The sequence below is a fragment of the Cetorhinus maximus genome, chromosome 11 (genome assembly GCF_964194155.1).
Source record: "Cetorhinus maximus chromosome 11, sCetMax3.hap1.1, whole genome shotgun sequence".
Lineage (NCBI taxonomy): Eukaryota > Metazoa > Chordata > Chondrichthyes > Lamniformes > Cetorhinidae > Cetorhinus > Cetorhinus maximus.
The window spans coordinates 78,235,004-78,256,264 of record NC_135889.1 but is presented as its reverse complement, the minus strand read 5'-3'; the positions used below and the strand labels follow the sequence as shown (position 1 = coordinate 78,256,264).

At 43.8% G+C, this 21,261-nt stretch overlaps 1 protein-coding gene across 1 annotated transcript in view; it reads left to right on the top strand.

Annotated features, from left to right (window-relative positions):
• The window catches only part of LOC144686705 (voltage-gated inwardly rectifying potassium channel KCNH7-like), a 219,550-nt gene that overhangs the window by 172,012 nt on the left and 26,277 nt on the right, over positions 1 to 21,261 (top strand). The window contains exon 7 of the mRNA XM_078552292.1: positions 12,989 to 13,194. Coding sequence (XP_078408418.1) covers positions 12,989 to 13,194 — 206 coding nt within the window. The remainder of the gene's footprint in view (positions 1 to 12,988; positions 13,195 to 21,261) is intronic.

Here is a 21,261-nt window from a genome sequence, read left to right as displayed (position 1 = left end):
CTGAGGGAGTGAATTTTTGTGGATGGAGTGCCAATCAAGCGAGCTGCTTTGTCTTGCATGATGTCAAGCTTCTTGAGTGTTGTTGGAACTGCACTCATCCAGGCAAGTGGAGAGTATTCCACCACACTCCTGACTTTAGCCTTTAGACTTTAGATAGTTGACAGGCTTTGGGGAGTCAGGAGATGAGTTACTCACTGCAGGATTCCTAGCCCCTGACCTGCTCTTGTAGCCACAGTATTTATGTGGATAGTCCAGTTCAGTTTCTGGTCAATGGTAACCCCCAGGATGTTGATAGTGGGGGATTCAATGATGGTAATGCCATTGAATGTCAAGGGGCGATGGTTAGATTCATTCTTGTTGGAGATGGTCATTGCCTGGCACTTGTGTGGCACAAAGGTTACTTGCCGCTTGTCAGTCCAAGACTGGATATTGTCCAGGACTTGCTGCATTTTGACATCAACCACTTCAGTATCTGAGGAGTCACGAATAGTGCTGAACATTGTGCAATCATCAGCGAACATCCCTACTTCCAACCTTATGATGGAAGGAAGGTCATTGATGAAAAAGCTGAAGATGGTTGGGCCAAGGACACTACCCTGAGGAACTCCTGCCGTGATGTCCTGGAACTGAGATGATTGACCTCCAACAACTGCAAAGCCTTCCTCTGTGCTGGGTATGACTCCAATCATGGGTAGTTTTCCCCTGATTTTCATTGACTCCAGTTTTGCTAGGGCTCCTTGATACCACATTCAGTCAAATGCGGCCTTGATGTCGAGGGCAGTCACTCTAACTCTGGAGTTCAGCTCTTTTGTCTATGTTTGAACCAAGACTGTAATGAGGTCAGGAGCTGAGTGGCCCTGGAGGAACCCAAACTGAGCATCAATGAGCAGGTTATTGCTTAGCAAGTGTTGCTTGATAGCACTGTTGATGATGTCTTCCATCACTTTACTGATGATCAAGAGTAGCCTGATGGGGCGGTAATTGACCGGGTTGGATTTGTCCTGCTTTTAATGGGCAGGAAATACCTGGGCCAGGTAGATCCCAGTGTTAGAACTGTACTGAAACAGTTTGGCTAGGGACACGGAAAATTCTGGAGCACAAGTCTTCAGTACTATTGCCGGAATATTGTTAGGGCCCATAGCCTTTGCAGTAACCAGTGCCTTCATGTATTGATATCACATGGAATGAATCAAATTGGCTGAAGACTGGCATCTGTGATGCTGGGGACCTCCGGAGGAGACTGAGATGGGTCATTCACTTGGCACTTCTGGCTGAAAATTGTTACAAATGCTTCAGCCTTATCTTTTGCACTGATCTGCTGGAGTCCCCCATCATTGAGGAGGGGATATTTGTGGAGCCCCCTCCTCCTGTGAGTTGTTTAATTGTCCACCACTATTCATGACTTGATGTGGCAAGACTTCAGAGCTTATATCTGATCCACTGGTTGTGGAATCGCTTCACACTATCTATCACTTGCTGCCAATGCTGTTTGTCATGCAAGTAATCCTGTGTTGTAGCTTCACCAGGTTGACAGCTCCTTTTTAGGTATGCCTGGTGCTGCTCCTGGCATGCCCTCCTGCACTCTTCATTGAACCAAAGTTGATCCACTGGCTTGGTGGTAATAATAGAGTGCGGGCCATGATGTTTCAGATTGTGATTGAGTACAATTCTGCTGCTACTGATGGCCCACAGTGCCTCATGGTTGCCCAGTCTTGAGTTGTTAGATCTGTTCAAAATCTATCCCATCTGGCACGGTGGTAGTGCCACACGGAACGTTGGAAGGTATCCTCAACGTGAAGATAGGACTTCGTCTCCCCAAGGACTGTGCGATGGTCACTCCTGCCGATACTGTCATGGACAGATACATCTGTGGCAGGCAGGTTGGTGAGGATGAGGTCAAGTATGTTTTTTCCCTCTTGTTGGTTCCCTCACCACCAACCGCAGACCCAGTCCAACAGCTATGTCCTTTAGGACTTGGCCAGCTTGGGCTGTAGTGGTCCAGTGACTAAACCACTTTGCCTCCGCCTCTGCCTCCCCTTCGCCTCCTGCCACTGCCCCCCCCACCCCACCCACCACCCCCCCACCCCACTCAAGAGTTATGAAGTAAGACCTTCAGCGTTTGCCACTGCTTCTCTACAGCGAATCACAGACCTTCCTTTGTACTTGTCTGCCTACCCCTTGCTCAAAACCTATTGCATTTCCAACTTTTCCCAGTCCAGATGAAAGGTAATCAACCTGAAACATTAACCCTATTTCTCTCTCCACAGGTGCTGCCTAACCTGCTGAGCATTTCCAGCATTTTCTGTTTTTATTTCACATTTCCAGCATCTGCAGTATTCTGCTTTTTGAATCTATCTTTGTGAGTGGGCAGCTAGCCCAGACAGGTGAATGTGTGAGTAGCCTCAGTGCTGCATGGCATTTGAAGCTAAAGCTTGTGACATTTTGGCTTCTATGAGGATATATGTGTGATGGGGATGCAGACAAGGGGGTTAGGTGTCACATGACATGTCACTAAACCTGCACGCCATCATGCAGGATAAGGTGACCCACAATGCAAGGAGCAGTTAAGGACCAGTGGTAGAGTGGTAGTGTGCCTGACGTGAGGATGATCACCCCTGCCAAGGAAAAGGCACTGTAGATCGCAGGACAGGAGGGAGGGCAATCAATCAGGTCAATAATGTGAGGCTGGAATGGCCGGGCCTAAGTGTGAGAATGCATCCATCCTGGTGCTGGTATATGGGCATACAGGAGGCACACGAGGAAATGCGATACATTTATAGACTGTGCTGATCCTTAATGTGGTTCTGTTTGCTTTCCACCACAGGGCCTTGCAAAGCCCAGCCCTGGCCACAGCCATGGCAGAAGCCTGAACACTCCGCCTCTAAAGCCACTTACCCCGAGAATGCATCATCACCTGCCTCTTCCACAACCTCCACCAGCACAGCGACACCTCACACGTGTCATGGAGGGTTTACATTTAGGATCAAGAGCACAATCTGGTGAACACACTGCACATACATCCTAGCAGCTTATGGAGAATGTGACAGCTGAGGCCCCTAACTGGAGAACTGTTGGGGACCAGGCCCCTGCTCAGCTCCACACTGATGACGAGCCTCTGGCCATAATAAACTTTCTGGACATGCAGCAAAACTTAGGGCAATATACAACAAAAATGCCAGAGGTCATGTGCAGCCATGAGTTCTGCCATGTCTCAGGCATATGAGCACAGGGAGAAGTTGGTGATCACCATAGAGAGCCAGGTCCAACATATGACCCACATGTGCTCTGACCTGTGTTCCATTGCTCTAGCTATCTGCTCCATACAGCAGTGGCCAGGCGAGAGGGGGGTGAGGTACCTGGAGCTCCCTCAAAGTGCCCCTTCCCCTCTGGGAGACAGGGAGTTGCCATTATACATTGAGCTGGAGGAATGTGTGTCTACCACCCCAGGGGATTCTTCTCAGTACATCCCCAGGGTTAGTCACCCCTCCTTATCTTCTTTGCCATTGACTCCATTGCCTCTAGTGGGTGAGGCTGAGGAGGATGCTCCTGCACCAGTGCAGAAGACCTCCAGTAGGCCAGAGTCCTCAAGGCCTCAGACTCCCAGAGGACAACCACCACGGTCATCAGATGCAGGGCAGCACACTGAGCAGATTGCCTCCAGCACTCTGATGTCAAGGTGTACCAAGACAATAAACATAAGAGAAAACTTAAGACTTGGCACAGGTATGTTAAAAGAGTTCAATGTGACACATGTAAATATTGTACATGCACATTATATTGGTTTCATTTTATTCATCATCATTTGTTGGGACTAGCTTAGCCAGAGAGCTAAATGTATTAGCATGCCTCATGGTTGGCGCACATTGATGACTACAGGGGAGATTTCCTTTATTGTGGAGGAAATTATGGTTTGTGTTTGCATTCAGTCTTTCAATAAAGACTGCTTGTTGAAAGTTATTGTTAATAGTTCATGTGTGTGTCCAGTTTTGCACTCGCCACTCTGTGGGACAAGGCAGCACAATGCAGGCTCAGCTGCCCCTCCCTTATAAGCATTGTCCAAGATTACTCTGAACGGGAATAATGGAACTGCTATAGGTGAAATCAAAGTCCTGTACCAATGGTATAGGATCTGAATCACGGTCATGGTAGGCTGATAGACGTATGTCCAAGTGTGAAACAGATATCCAAGGGCTAGTATTCGCTAGCGAGTGTGACAAAGTCTGCTCCCCTTGCTGTTCTGGATGGCAGAGGATGCAGGTCCAGAGGTAGTTCCTGGAGGGAGGCTGTTAAGGGCTTGATCCAAGCAATGGAGTTCCGTGATCATGTAGGTACCTCACTCCTGGGTGAATTGGGTGTATAATAGATTGTCCCTAGCATTCCTTGCAAATCTCTCTATGGCTCTGGTATCCAGAAAAGGGACATGGCCTTCTTATGCTCTTCCAATTCATCCTCATTTGGAAAGGAGTGCTGCTTCTCCCTCTTGTCTTGTTGCAATGGTTCTCCACATTGCATAACACTATTGTGCAGCACACAGCACGCCAATGGTTTGCTCAATAATGGCTTTGATGGAGGCGAGAACTGCATCGTGCCAATCTTCTGCTGTGCTGTGGGGATGCCTCCCTGGTGTCATCAGCCAGGTAAAGAGGGATAGCCTTTGTCACCCAGGATCCAGCCATCAACCTGGGCTGGGGCCTCAAAAGCTTTGGGATCTGCGAGTTGCACAAAATGTAGGAGTCATGAGAGCTCCCTGGTAAAGAAGCAGAGACTTGCCAGATTCTTTGCTTGTGGTCATGAGTGAAAAACCTTGCAATTCACAAATGGTGCTGGCTGGTCTGAGGGAGCTCTAATGGCCACATGAGCCCCAAAGCCCAATGCCCTTGCTGCCTCCATTTGTGGAGTAATTGATGAATTCAGGCGCATGATGGAAAAATGCAGGTCATTTCCTTTATACACCTGTGTTTGCCACACATGTTGGAAACAATCACTGGCGAAAACTTTTAGCACCGCAGTGACCTTGAGGCTCACTGGCAAAAGTTGGTTCCCACCAAATCCATGTGGCTACAGTTCTTGCTGCGGGATCCCACATACCTCTGTGACTGCTTCCTGCGACAGCCTGAACCATGTCTGGCATTTCCTTTTGCACATTTGCAGGTAGTTATTTCTAGTTCTGAAGATGCGATGGCACACCAGTGCCTGTCTTCTATGATGCCTGCCCTGGATGCCTACCTCCTGACCATCCTCCCTCTCTGGTACTGCCTGCTGCTGGCCTTGCCAACTCTGCTGAGGTTGGTGACAGTTATCCTTTGTCGTATCCTCTCCTCCTGCTCCTGAGGTTTCAAGAATATTGGGTGTATAAGACTCATAGCGAATCCATCAAGTTAACTGTGTGAAGAAGGCAGGCAATGATATGAGCACCTCTGTGTGCATGACATTCATCCATCAGCTCCTGAGCAATGAGATATTCTGATCCTTCCATGGGCCACACCCAAAACTCCTCCCATCTCCCCCCTCCCCATTAGCCTCTTCCCACTTGGACCTTGATTTCTGCTAGCTGCACCATCAGTTTACAGCAATGGCCAGTTGCATAACAAGAATCACCCTCCACCTGGAACCCATCACCCTTCACTCTCCCTCTGCCACCTTCTAGTTTGGAGGATTGAGGGCAATGGGCTGAAACATCACTGTAAGCCTTCAGCCTCCCACCTTCAAGTCTCCCACCATCACCCTTGACCCTGTGACAGTGAACATGCTGCCTCTCTCCCTTGACCCTACGCCCCTCACCATAGACATTCGTCCTCTGATCCTAGACCCTACCCCCCACCCACCCCACCATCATCCTTGACATGTCCTTGCAATCCCTAGACTCTCTGTCTGAGACCTTCCATTATCCAACTGGATCTGCCTTCGTACCGCATCGACCTCCCGCCGTAACTGTGGATCTTCCCCATGACAGACGATTCTCATATCAACATCCAGGAACTGACATCAGACAGTACAGAAGCCGCACATCAGGCATTTCGTGACTGATCCTCCCCTGTCCACACTCAAGACCCCAGGCTCTTCCTGTTGCACCTTCCATACCCTAACCTCCTCCTCCCCCACCCCCAAAATACCTCTTGCTCCCCTTTATGGCCCCAACCCCCCGATTTACCCTTGACCCTCATGCCCTTTTATCCAAACTGCCAATCTCCTGCTCTCCGCCCCTGTGCCACAGTTTTCCACAAAAACAGCCGCTCACCTCAATCAAAACAGACAAACTCGACTGATGAACGCCATCTTTAAACGACCGTGAAACCGGTGCCACACGTTTCCCATGTGTTGCTGAAATAATCTTGAAGGTGGGACTTAATTTGAAAATGTTTTAAGATAATGAGTATCCGTGGAATGGAAATGTATTGAAAATAGGAACCCACCACTGGAGGGCACGAGGCCCGACCTGTCGCTGCAACTCTGCTGACTTGATCTCTACATCTCAACCCACTGTCAGGAAACCAAGATTTCGACTCCCACCTAATTAAGTCACCCCCACCTGCCACGTTTTCTGCTCTTACAGGCCCAAGTAGAGCTGAGGACAAACGACCAAAAGCTTGGTCAAAAAGGTAGATTTTAAGGAGTGACTTAAAGGAGGAAAGAATGGAAGAGAGTTGGAAAGATTTAGGGAGAGAATTCCAGAGCTCAGCAGCTGAAGACATGGCTACCACAGGGGGGCTGGTTAAAATTAGGGATGCTCAAAAGACCAGAAATGGAGCTGCACAGATATCTCAAATGGTTGGTAGACTGGGGGAGATTATAGATATAGTAATGCTGGTTGCATTGAAGATCATCACTGAGCTCATTTTTCATACTTTCACTCCAAGTACAGTATACATACAGCAACAGCAACAACTTGCATTTATATCATGCCATAAGACTGTTGATGTAAAAAAAATTGCAAGGTACTTGACAGAGGTGTAATAAATAAAAAATAACATCACAGGGATCAGCCAACTTGTTGATTTGACTTTTGGATATCTGTCACTATAATCTGGCACAAAAAAGACAAATTGCAAGTCTCATTAAAACTGAAATAATTTTATTTAATGAAGGCATGTAGTGTACAGTTTTCATCTTCAGTATAATGTTTTCTTGTTGCGGTTACACCTGTCATGTACTTCTGTGTATTAGTTATGGATGTTATGGATGTGCTGTGCCCTTAGGCACTTCCTTAGTGGAGGATGAATGCTAAACCAACTGACAAGTTGCTTGTGATTCAAAAGGCCTGCCACCTGCATCTATCACTTGAGTATCTGTGTTAACAGCATCAGCGCCCTGTGCTGAACATTGTGGGTGCTTATTGCCTTTCTGAGGAAAACCCTTATAATATAGATATTAAAAATGAGTTTCTTTACTGTGAAAGATCGATAGGCAATGATCTTCAAACCTTTCTGTATATGGAGGGGAAGCCTCTTGTAAATATTGACACACTCCCAATCCTGGCCTGGATTTTAAGAATTAGTGTCATTGATAAAAACAAAGTAGTGCTGTCACTGAAGTATTTTTTAATAAGTATATGGTATAATGATAACATAATAGGTGAAATAAATGCACAAAGAAAGGACTGATGTATAGCAATGTGGCAACTCCAGGGACCCCTCAGAGCCTCTCACAGGTCGTAGTTCTGAAATGTATGGATTTTAGTATGAATAGCAACCAGATGTTTCCTGTCAAAGGATATATTAGTATAAGATGAATATCACAAAATCCATACCATTAGATTAACAGAACCAAACTTATATTGAGATTGGTAGCCTTTCCATTAATCAGAAACTGCAAATTAGGTTAACTGAATAAGCTGATACTGAAAATCTAATACCCAAAAACTGTTTGACAACTCATGTTAAAGCCGTGTTCTTTTTTTAAAGAAGTACTTTGCACTTGTCAGCAAAGATGTATTGTGGCACTTTCTTGCAGTTTAACCTTCAGGCGCAGGTGCTGTATTATATAATTAAAACAACATTCATCAAACTATTATATTACATGCCTTTCCAGGTTATTGACAAATCCTTTGTATAATTAGGTTATTTTTCAATGTCTAGCTGATATTGAGCAGGTGTTCAAAGCTAAGTCTTACTAAAACTACTCATTTTTCATTGAATAAATGGCCTTCAGAGTAAATCTTGACATAATGGGGCTATTCAGTGGTAAATCCATTGTAAATCTTTGCAGTTCTTGTTTTTTCCTAAATATTTCTGAAGGCCAGGAATACTCCTTCTCTCTAATAACATATAAATTAGCTTTATTTTCATGTAATTTAAACAACCTACTTAAATTATTGTATCATTTGTCCGAAGATTCTCAGCTCTCTTCGAGAGGTGGTTAATCGTCATACTTTCCATTTATTGTTCACAAGTGCTTGCTAGGAAGACAATTAATGCTCTGAAATCCTTATACTCACTTTAGTGATGGGATTTTTGATGAAAGTGCCTCTGGACTGTCTGGTTTTGGTGCATTTTTGACCAATTTTGACCCTCTGGAAATTAAATAGGGGAAAAGCCACTTTGAGGTTGTTAGTTTGCTGTAAATGTCAATCATGGAAAAGTCAAGTACAATTACACATCACTGAAAGCTGTTCAAAGGGTGAGTGTTTAATACCAGTTCAGACCTAACATTGGCTTCATAAATAGGAAGTTTTAGGAGTAGAGGCAGAAGCAATGTAACAGCGCATGGTTCAGTCTGTTGGCTATAACTGGGAACAGTTCATGCTGCCAGGAGGGAATCTTGCCTATCAGTGGTACACATTGCAAATTCATATGTGTGCTGCCCATAATTTTCCAACTGCTACAGTTGTATGTCTACTATCACATCATTTATTTTGAAGGAGGAATATTTATTTGAATCATAAACACTGTATTTTCCACTTTGGTCAATCAGTAGATGGCCAACAGTTAGAATGCACCTAAGATACACTGCAGCTATAAAGGAAAAGGATCACTTATTTAATGCTCCTCCTGACAACTCAAAAATCACCCTCCTGTAATGCCTGACCTCATACTGTCCTCTGCTGAAATATACAAGCAACTCACCAATGGTATGGTTTGCTTGGCCATGACAATTGGTCAGAATTTTATGGGGGGTGGTGTAGTGGTAATATCACTGCCTAGTAATCCAGAGGCCCAGGCTAATGCTCAGGGGGCACAGGTTCAAATCCCACCATGGCAGCTGGTGCAATTTAAGTTCAACTAATTTTTAACATTCTGGAATTAAAAGCTAGTGTGACCATGAAATATTTGTTGTCCTTACCTGGTCTGGCCTATATGTGACTCCAGGCCCACTCTTAAATGCTTAGCAAGCCACTCACTCAGTTGTAATAAACCATTACAATAAAGGAATGAAACCAGCTAAATCACCTGGAATCGACCTCGGCACTGGAAGTGACAACAGCAAACCTAGCCCTGTTGACCCAGCAAAGTCCACCTTACTAACATCTGGGGGCTAGTGCCAAAATTGAGAGAACTGTTACACAGACTAGTCAAAAGCAACAGCCTGACATTGTCATACTCATGGAATTATACCTGACAGACCATCACCATCACCAATCCTGTCCCACCAACAGACCCACCAGAGTTGGCAGCACAGTAGTATACGGTTGCGAGGGAGTTGCCCAGGGAGTCCTCAACATCAACTCTGTACCACATGAAGTGTCATGGCAACAGGTCAAGGAAACCTCCTGTTAGTTACCACCTACTGTCCCCCAGCCCCCTTAGCTGATGAATCAGTGCTCCTCCATGTTGAACACCATTTGGAGGAAGCATTGAGGGTGACTAGGGCACAGTATGTACTCTAGGTGAGGGACTTCAATCACCAAGAGTGGCTCAGTAGCACCACTACTGACTGAGGCATACCAAAATACGAGGTGTCAACCTGGAGCAACTACAACACAGGACTACTTGCGTGACAAACAGCATAAGCAGCAAGCGATAGACAGAGCAATGGATCAGATCTAAGCTCTGCAGTCCTGCCACATCCAGTCATGAAAGGTGGTGAACAATTAAACAACCCACTGGAGGAGGAGACTCCACAATTATTCCCATCCTCAATGATGGGGGAGTCCAGCACAACAGTGCAAAAAATAAGGCTGAAACATTTGCAACAATCTTCAGCCAGAAGTGCCGAATGGATGATCCATCTCGGCCTCCTCCCGAGGTCCCCACTATTACAGATTCCAGTCTTCAGTTAATTCAATTCACTCCATGTGATATCAAGAAACAGCTGAAGGCACTGGATGCTGCAAAAGCTGAAGCAGTCCATGTCCAAATGCAACAAGACTTGGACAATATCCAGGCTTGGGCTGACAAGTGGCAAGTAACATTCGCGCCATACAAGTGCCAGGCAATGACCATCTCCAGCAAGAGAGAATCTAGCCATCGGCCTTGACATTCAATGGCATTACCATCACTGAATCACCCACAATCAAAATTCTGGGAGTTACCATTGACCAGAAACTGAACTGGACTAGCCATATAAATACTGTGGCTACAAGAGCAGGTCAGAGGCTGGGAATCCTGCAGTGAGTAACTCATCTCCTGACTCCCCAAAGCCTGTCCACCATCTACAAGGCACAAGCCAGGAGTGTGATGGATAACTCTCCACTTGCCAGGATGAGTGCAGCTCCAACTACACTCAAGAAGCTCGACACTTTACACGACCGAAGCAGCCCATTTGATTGGCATTCCACCTACCAGCACCTTCAACATCCACTCCCTGCACCACCAATGCACAATGGCAGCAGCTTGTATCATCTACAAGATGCACTGCAGCAACTCACCAAGGCTCCTTCGACTGCGCCTTCCAAACCCACGACCTCTACCATCTACCGTAAGGACAAGGGCAGCAGATGCATGGGAACACCACCACCTAAAAGTTCCCCTCCAAGCCACTCACCTTCCTGACTTGGAACTATATCACTGATCATTCACTGTCACTGGGTCAAAATCCTGGAACTCCCTCCCTAACAGCACTGTGGGTGTTCCTACACCACATGGACTGCAGTGGTTCAAGAAGGCGGCTCACCACCACCTTCTAAAGGGCAATTAGGGATGGGTAATAAATACTGGCCTGCGATGCCCACTTCCCATGAAAGAATGAAAAACAACCTTGTACTGACTCTATCCAGACATAGCCAGTATTTTCTGAGCAGCCTTATAAGGGACGGATCCATTATGACATTAGAAAGCAGTCCAAGTAGTTGGGATTCCTCATTTTTAGAGTTCCTGCTTGCCTTGACAAGACAGAACGCATTCTAACTGCCATACCAAATGTGTCCAAATAGTAATAAGCAGCCCCAATGGAGGGACAGAGTAGGTAAGCAAAACAGCAGGACCCTTAAATTGGCCCTCTTAGAAAAGTGGCCTGGGAGCTGAAGTTGTTCGAAATCCTGGGCTACCCCTCCACCACGCCTCCACCACCCCCCTCCCTCCATGCCTCTCCACAAAACGTGGCCAAGTCCTGAATTTTACAGCTACTGGGGTTGCGGAGACACCAGAGATGTGCACTTAGTTGTTTATGCAGACATCAGCCCCACACAAATAATGTGGCCTCCCATTGAGTCCATAAACTCTGCTGGAGTCAGCACTAGAGAGTACTGGTAGCTGCAATCTCCACAAAGTCACCAGAACCACCGCCTGCAGATGTGTCAGAACTCAAGGAGATAATTTTCACCTCTGGTGAAATTAGACAGTAAAATTGACCCGGTTCCAAAACTGGGGGGCTAACGTTCCTCCCCTTTCCAGTGAGCATCACAGTGGAGGAGATTTAAAAATGAATTTGCATTTCATCTGCAGTTATACCAAAATATCCTAATGTTACATGATCCAGAGGTCAAAACAGATGCAATCCCTTCTGGGTAAATCAGGATTTTCTCTGCCAATGTTCAGTAATTTTCTGCTATTATTGTGCATTGCACAGCTGGATCACTGAAGTTAATGAGATTTTGTTTACTTATTAGTAGCTTGTTAATTATTTGTGAAGTATTAGAAGGTCAGTATGGATGGTTACCTGCTATTTATTTGTTGCATCTCAAAATCTTTTAGAAGGAATTATATACCTCAGTCATGTTGATTTCTGAATTTCTTTTAGCAGTTCATTATCAATCATAAAAATAAGCCTTTGATTATTTGGTAAAGAAAGTTCATTTGATTGTGCATCACATCAAATGTTTGTAAGGGTAGAGTGCAAAATTCCTAATATACAGAGCCCTGTGCAATTACAATGATTGACCTGTAATAATAGATACCTTAAAAAGCAAAATTCAGACTTAATTTGAATGGCAGAATTATGAGCACTTTTGCTTTGAATTGAAGTCCATTTATAACAATCCTAACAAAGTTGAAAAAAAGTACTTCCCATAAATTAAAACAATCTGTTTGAAAACGGCAGTAGTTCTTCTCAAGCATTCTACTTGTCCGGTTGAATTTCCCTTTCAGAAATTGAGGATTACTCAACCAGAACTCAGTAAAACTTAGCATATAATCATCAATAAATACAATCTAATTAGCCAGAAAAAGAAAATTAATTAGTGCAAAATAAATGGGGTGTGTATGTTATTGATATTAAAACTGACCTGTAAAAGCCCTAGAGAAAAGAATAAAGCACTTGAGATACTAAGCAGAAGCTTATTATTCAGCCTTAGCATTCTACATATGTTTTCAGTTAGAGAACAGTTGGTTTGAAGTTTCAGTGGCAGCTTCAAACATAAGCAGCATCTCCATGTGACTTCTTCCACTGAGAAGGTCAGAACTATATCATACATCATCAATAAGACATCAGCCCAGACCCCAGGTCATATTCATTGAGTTCCATGTTTCAATCATTTATTCAAATCAGTTTCTCAAGATATAAAAAATCAAAAGAAGTTTGGGAATTTTCTGAATCCAGCATCAGGGGAAAATAGTGACACAAGATTTATGTCCAAAGAACTTTGATTTTTAAAGGACCATCTGTTTCTGTCTAGGGAAAAATGACATCTTTGGTGAAATGATCCATCTTTATGCAAGACCTGGGAAATCTAATGCTGATGTACGAGCATTGACTTACTGCGATTTGCACAAGATCCAGAGGGAAGACCTTTTAGAAGTTTTGGATATGTATCCAGAATTTTCTGACTACTTCTTAACAAACCTAGAACTCACCTTCAACCTGCGAGATGAAGGTTCAAAGGTAACGATTTATTCACTGAAGTTGTTTCTTTACAGAGTATTACCTGCAGTTAACAAAGGCAACTCAAATAGCAATATGCTGACATTTTATAATGAACCATGTACAAGCATGTCGCTGTGCCATGTCAGACAGTTAGCAGCACTATATCTACAACGTTTGACATTTTCATTAGTTATTGTGATTCTTGGGTCTAGCAAACTTATAAAGTTAATAACGTTCTTATTTACATTATTGTAATATACTTATAACAATTGAAAATTATACATATTTAATATCAGTTTACAATATTACAAAACATTATTTACTCCATACTGCACATTATTGTGCAAGCAGATCCATTCTTCAAATTGGCAATAAAATTTGTAATTAGTTGCATTGTCATCAGTAAAGAGTAATGTTCGGTGTGAATGCTTCCACTGTGTCCACTTGAAGTGCTCAATGGTACAGGCTCTGTCGCTCCAGAGTTGTATCAGGAAGAAGGAATTGTTGGCTTTATAACACTAGGTTACAGATCTGTCACTAAAGAGAGGAACAGGTCATGTATTCAATTAAAAGAATGGCATAGGAAGTTTATTGATGTAATGTTAAACTCCATTAGCTGAAACCTAATTTCTATCCAAAGTTGTATTAGTGCCACTAAGAAAAAATAAGCCTAATATCAACATGGTCCTCTCAGGTGAATGTAAAAGATCCCTTTGCATTATTTGAAAAAGAGCAGGTGAGTCCTTAGTGTCCCAGTCAAGATTTATCCTTTTGTCACTAAAAACAGATTATTTTGTCAATATCTAATTGCTATTCCAGCATATATTGGCTGCTGTATTTTCCTTTAGTACAACTTCAAAAGTACTTAATTGGTTGTCAACCACTTTGCAACGTCCTGAGGCTGTAATCCTTGAAGAAATCACAGAAAATTTATGGCACAGAGGAGGCCATTTGGCCCATTGTGTGCCAATGGAAAAGAGTTATGCAGCCTAAGTGAATATGACTATGTTGCTTGACTAATCTGTGGGACAGCTCTCCCAGTTTTGAGGAGCACTTTGCTGGGTCGTCTGGCTCGGGCGTGTGTTTGGCCTGCCCAGATCCGATATCTAGGTAAAAGCGGAGTGATCTAATTGATTTTATTCTTATCATGCTTTCTTGTAGCATTTGGTACAACTGAGTGGCTTGCCAGGCCATTTACTATGTGGTATATTAGAGGTGCTATTTGAATGCAAATCCCTTCTTTCTTTCTTTATTTCTAGCAAGCTGTTTGTGTTTTTTGCCCTATTAATATAATCACCTCTCAAGCTTAAAGTTATTTTGTAGATCATATCAGTTACTATATTTATCATCAGCACAGAATGTATCCTATGACAAATGTTGTGTTTAACTCATTTGCACACATTATTCCATTAGTGCTCAGTCAGTGCTAGACAGCTTTGTTATATAAAACCTTGAGTTTGCTTGTAAGACGAATGAAAGCAATGCACCAATTGATGCCACAGTAATTAAAATCAGACAGAGCTAAATCATTAAACAGTGTTAATGGTGGCTTAATAATTAAACAATATCAAATTCTCTTTAAGTATTTAGTCAACGTGCTCAGACTTGAAGATGCAAGGGCAGATTTCCCTCTGGAGTTACACCAGTGATCCAACATAACTCCCAATAGGCCAAATAGAAATGCAGGTGGGAAGCCATTCTGCTCACTCTCGCTCCCCACTACCACTTGCAAAATTTCCTGCCAAAAGTGACCATAGGCCTTCAGTACTTCTGCCCAAACATGGTCAGATGTGTGTTCATTTAAATACTTCAGCCTTGCAAAATTTAACATTTTAGCACCAGCATTGGCTCAGTGGTAGCGTCCTTACTTCTCAATCAGAACATTGTGGGTTCAAGTCCCACTCCAGATGCACTTGTGCACATAATCTAGAGTGGCACTCTGTGCAGGATTGAGGGTATGCTGCACTATCAGAGGTGCTGTCTTGCAGATGAGATATTTAACCAAGGCATTGTCTTCCCACATAAGGTCGGTTAGCTCAGTTGGTTACAGTGTGATGCTTGATAATGACAACAGCACTGTTCAATCCCTGTACCAGCTGAGGTAGTTCTTGGAGCCTGTCCATTCTACTTATCCCATTATGATATATTGGCATTATTGAACCATGATTAACAACCCTCAGACAGCGAGAATGTGACATGGAGAGAGAGAGAGAGAGAGAGAGAGGCTGCCTTCCCTCACAGGTGGACGTATAAGATCCCATGACACTATTGCAAAGAGCAGAGAAGTTCTTCCTGGTGTCCTGGCAAATATTTATTCCTCAATCAACATCCAAAAGCAAATAATCTGGTCATTATTAGATTGCTATTTGTGGAACTTAGCTGTGTTCAAATTGGCTGTCACATTTTCTGCAATACAACAGTAATAACTACACTTCAAAAGTTCTTAATTGGCTGTAAAGTGCTTTGGGATGTCCTGAGGTTGTGAAAGGGGCTCTGTAAATGTGAGTTGTTCTTTCTTTCAATACTTGTGTCAGCTGCACCAGACACAGCGGGCCAGGTGCCTGAGGCCTGCCTCAGCAATGTTTCTCCCTCCACCAAGGGAAGGGCATCTCTGGTGCAGACAGGAATTGAACCGGAAGCCAGTTGAAATTATTTCAATGAGAATGGCCCTAGGATGATGTCCTGGCACAAAGTGATCAGAGCAATTCAACCACCCACTGCAGCTCCTACGGAGTGCTGCTGCTGGCAATTCAGTACTGGAGCACCTCTCTGCGAACACATTCAGTTATGGCAACTCAAAATGTAGTCCTTAATAATCCAGGTATCAACAAATAAATTGTTGTATCAAAGTCAAAGTGCACCCACTTATTTTTAGAATAAACTTACCTAGGAAATCAAAATAAACAGTGTGGGCAATTATTTATCACAGTTGTTTCAAAATCCAATCCCAGGCATGCTCACAAGAGAAGATATTTAGAATCTGAAAATGTATGTACATACTATAACATTAGAGCTAAATTTCAGTAACATTTTATGTTATTCTCAGAAAGTCATAAAGGTTGGAAATAAAATGTTACAGGCAACATATCTGACGAAACCCCATCAATAGAATTATAATAAAATGATAATTCATGTTAAATTTCAAAGTTACCCACTTTGTAAGAAAAATTTTTAAAAATACTTTTTGTATGGTGAGGTACGGGGAAATGTGTGCATTCAGAGAGACCTAGGTATCTCTGCACATGAACCACAGAAATTAAGTTAACAGCAAACAATTGAATTATAAAAGTTAAGAAGTCTTATTACAATTGTAAAGTGCCTTGGTGAGGCCACACCTGGAGTACTGTGTGCAGCTTTGGTCTCTTTACCTAAGGAAGGACATACTTGCACTAGAGGGAGTAACAATGAAGGTTCATTAGAGGATAAGGGGATTGTCCTATAAGGAGAGACTGAGTAGGTTAGGTTACTTGCTGGAGTTTAGGGGCAGGATTTTTCATATGGCAGGCGGGCTGGGCAGGAGCGGGGGCAGAGCTGATCGCCGCCCGCGATTGGTTCCGCACCGCCATTTTACACAGGCGGGCCAATTAAGGCTCGCCCAGCATAAAACGTGACTGGTAGTGCTCAGCGCTACCTGTGCATACAGGGGGAGGAGGGAGAGTCAGAGCCAGGGAGCACAGCAATCTCCCTAAGGCACGGAGCTGCCTCAGGGAGATTGAATGGATTTAAAATGATTGAATAAATGATATAAAAATTTATTCAAACATGTGCCCTTGTGTGACTGTGTCACATGAGTTGGGGCATGTTCTTATATTTATGAAAATGTATTTACTTATTTAATAAAAGATACAGGAAACCTCATCCCACTCATGAATGCAAAGGTCGCTTGGGCTTTTCGCCCGCCCGCTAACCTTAAGGTTGGACAGGCAGCATTCACAAGTGCTTCAATTAATTTCTTAATGGCCTTATTAGGCCGTTTACATTTTGGCAGGCACGCAGCCAACTCCGGCGCGCACCCGCTGAACAAAATATCATGATGGCGCACAGTGACTTCGGGACGCATGCCCGACGTCATCGTGCATCATTTTAGGCGTCGACGTGTCGGGCCCAGCCCCCACACACCAACCAGAAAATTATGCCCTAGAAGAAAGAGAGGTGATCTGAATTGCAACATGTAAAATTCTTAAGGACTTGACAGTGTCAATGCTGAGAAAATGTTTCCCCTGTGGTGTCTAGAACAAGGGGTCACAGTCTCAGAATAAGTGCTCAGCCGGTTAGGACTGAGACAAGGAGAAATTTGTTCAGTGAAAAGGTCGTGAATATTTATAATTGTCTACCCCAGAGAGTCATGGATGCTACTTTGTTGAGCATATTCAACACAGAGCTCGATAAATTTTGGGGTACTAAAGGAATTAAGGAAGATAAGGATAATGCAAAAAAGTTGAGACGAGGTAGAAAATCAGCCTCATCTTAAAATGGCAGAGCAGGTTTGAAGGGCAAAGTGGTCCACTCCATTCCTATATCTTATGTTCTTCAGTTCAAATGCAATCAGATGTTAATATTTCTCATCTGAACAATGTTGAATGGACTGACAGGGTTAGACTAGCATGGCACCTTACCCAAGAAGACTGAATCAGTTTTGGCCAGTTTATGAAGCATTTGAAGGATAATCTCTTTAGATGAATATATAAAGGTCTCATATTAATCAACCTCCCGCCATTACACATTTCTCCTGATTAAATTAACATCAGAAAAATTGTTAAGCAGGCAGCTGAGCCATTATTGCAGTCTAATGCCATCATCAAAATTACCCTTCTTGTTTCTTAGAGTAATAGAGGTCTATAGCACAGGAAAAGGCCCTTCGGCCCACCAAGTATGCGCTGGTCAAACAAGTACCTAACTATTCTAATCCCATTTTCCAGCACCAGGCCCATAGCCTTGTATGCCATGGCATAGCAAGTGCATATCCAAATACTTCTTAAATGTTATGAGGCTATCTGCCTCTACCACCCTTTCAGGAAGTGAGTTCCAGATTCCCACCACCCTCTGGGTGAAAAAATTCTTCCTCACATCCCCTCTAAACCTCCTGCCCCTTACCTTAAATCTATGCCCTCTGGTTATTCCACCAAGAGGAAAAGTTCCTTCCTGTCTACCCTCTCTATGCCGCTCGTAATTTTATACACCTCAATCATGCCCCCCCTCAATCTCCTCTGCTCCAAGGAAAATAACTCCAGTCTATCCAATCTCTCCTCATAACTAAAACTCTCCAGCCGAGGCAACATCCTGGTAAGTCTCCTCTGCACTCTCTCTAGTGCAATCACGTCCTTCCTATAATGCGGATTCCAGAACTGCATACAATACTTTAACTGTGGCTTAACCAGTGTTTTATACAGTTCTAGCATAGCCTCCCTGCTCTTATATTCTATGCTTCGGCTAATAAAGGCAAGTATCCCATATGCCTTCTTAACCACCTTATCTACCTGTCTCACTACCTTAAGGGACCGGTGGACATGCACACCAAGGTCCCTCTGATCCTCAGTACTTCCCAGGGTCCTACCATTCATCGTGTATTCCTGTGCCTTGTTTGTCCTGCCCAAGTGCATCACCTCACACTTATCCAGATTAAATTCCATTTGCCACTGATCAGCCCATCTGACCAGCCCATCTATATCCACCTGTAATCTAAGGCACCTCACTATTTACTACACCACCAATTTTCGTGGCATCTGCGAGCTTACTGATCAACCCCTCTACATTCAAGTCTAAATCGTTATATATACCACAAACAGCAAGGGATCCAACACCGATCCCTGTGGAATCCCACTGGACACAGGCATCCAGTCACAAAAACACCCCTCGACCATCACTCTCTGCTTCCTGTCACTCAGCCAATTCTGGATCCAATTTGCCAAATTGCCTTGAATCCCATGGGCTCTTATGCGAGACCTTATCAAAAGCCTTGCTGAAATCCAAGTAGACTACGTCAAATGCGTTGCCCTCATCTACACACCTGGTCACCTCTTCGAAAAAGCCAATCAAATTGGTCAGCCATGACCTCCCCTTAACAAAACCATGCTGACTGTCCTTGATTAATCCTGCCTCTCCAAGTGTAGATTAATTCTGTCTCTCAGAATTGCTTCCAATAGTTCCCCACCGCTGAGGTTAGACTGACTGGCCTGTAGTTCCCTGGTTTATCCCTTCCTCAATTTTTGAATAACGATACCACATTGGCTATCCTCCAACCCCCTGTGGCCAGAGAGGTAGTTAAAATTATTGCCAGCACCCCTGCTATCTCTTCCCTTGTCGCACTCAACAACCTGGAATACATTTCATCCGGGCCTGGAGATTTATCTACTTTTAAGCCTGCCTGACCACTTAGAACTTGGTCCCTTTCTATGCTAATTTCTCTAATTATATCACAGTCCTTCTACCTGATTTCCATACCCACGTCATCCCTCTCACTTGTGAACACCGACACAAAGTATTCATCTAAAACCCTACCTACGTCTTCCGGCACACAAATTACCACTATGGTACTTAATGGGCCCTACTCTTTCCCTAGTTATCCTCTTACTCTTAACGTACTTGTGAAATAACTTTGGATTTTCCTTTATTTTGCCTGCCAATATTTTTTCATGCCCCCTTTTTGCTCTCCTGATTTCCTTTTAAATTTCCCCCCTACACATTCTATACTCCTCTAGGGCTTCCGCTGTTTTGAGCCCTCGGTATCTGCCATAAGCCTCCCTTCTTCTCTTTATCCAATCCTGCGTATTCCTCGACATCCAGGGTTCCCTGGATTTGTTGGTCCCACCCTTTATCTTTACTGGAATATGTTGGCCCTGTACTCTCCCTATTTGCTTCTTGAATGAGTCCCACTGCTCTGATGCAGATTTACCTAAAAATAGCTGCTCCCAGTCCACTCTGGCCAAATCATATCTGATCTTATTAAAATCAGCCTTCCCCCAATTTAGAACTCTGGTTTCTGGCCCCTCCTTGTCCTTTTCCATAACAAACTTGAAACTTATGGAGTTATGATCACTATCTGCAAAATACTACCCCACTGATACCTCTAACACTTGGCCAGCTTCATTCCCTAAAATTAAGTCCAGGACCGCTCCCTCTCTCGTAGGACCTTCTACGTACTGGCTTAAAAAGCTCTCCTGGAAGCATTTTAAGAATTCTGCTCCCTCTGAACCTATCACATTATGACTAACCCAGTTAATGTTGAGGAAGTTGAAATCCCCCACTATTACTACCCTATTACTTTTACATGTCTCTGAAATTTGCCTACATATCTGCTCTGCTATTTCTCTCTGACTGTTTGGGGGCCTATAGTACACTCCCAGCAATGTGATTGCTCCTTTTTTGTTTTTAAGTTTTACCCATATGGCTTCATTTGAGGAGCCTTCTAAGGTGTCATCCATCCTTAATGCTGTAATTGATTCCTTGATCAATATTGTGATACCCCTCCTCTTTTACCTCCTTCCCTGTCTCGAATAATGTATAAACAATAATACACTCAATTGATTTAGAAAAATCAGTTTTACTCTTTGTTCTCTTTTACCTTCTTCCCTGTCTCACCTGAAGACCCTATATCCTGGAATATTGAGCTGCCAATCCTGCTCCTCTCTCAACCATGTCTCTGTGACAGCAATGACATCATACTTCAATGTGTTAATTTGTACCTTCAACTCATCTGCCTTATTCATCAGACTCCTTGCATTAAAATAAATACCATCCAACCTTGCCAAACTCCCTTGTGCCTTAAATGGCCTCTAATTTCTATGCTTTCCAGACCCACTTGCTCTCTTTTCTAATTTTGGCTGAGCGTCTCTCCCTGCTGAACCTCCTCTCAGGATCCCATCCTCTTGCCAAGTTAGTTTAAACCCTCCCCAACAAGCACTAGCAAAGCTTCCCGCAAGGATGTTGGTCCCATTTCGGTTCAGGTGCAACCCGTCCACCTTGTACAGGGCCCACCACCCCCAGAAATGGTCCCAGTGTCCCAGAAATCTAAAACCCTCCCTCCTGCACCGTCTCTCCAGCTACGCATTCATCTGGGCTAACCTCCTATTTCTATACTCACGAGCG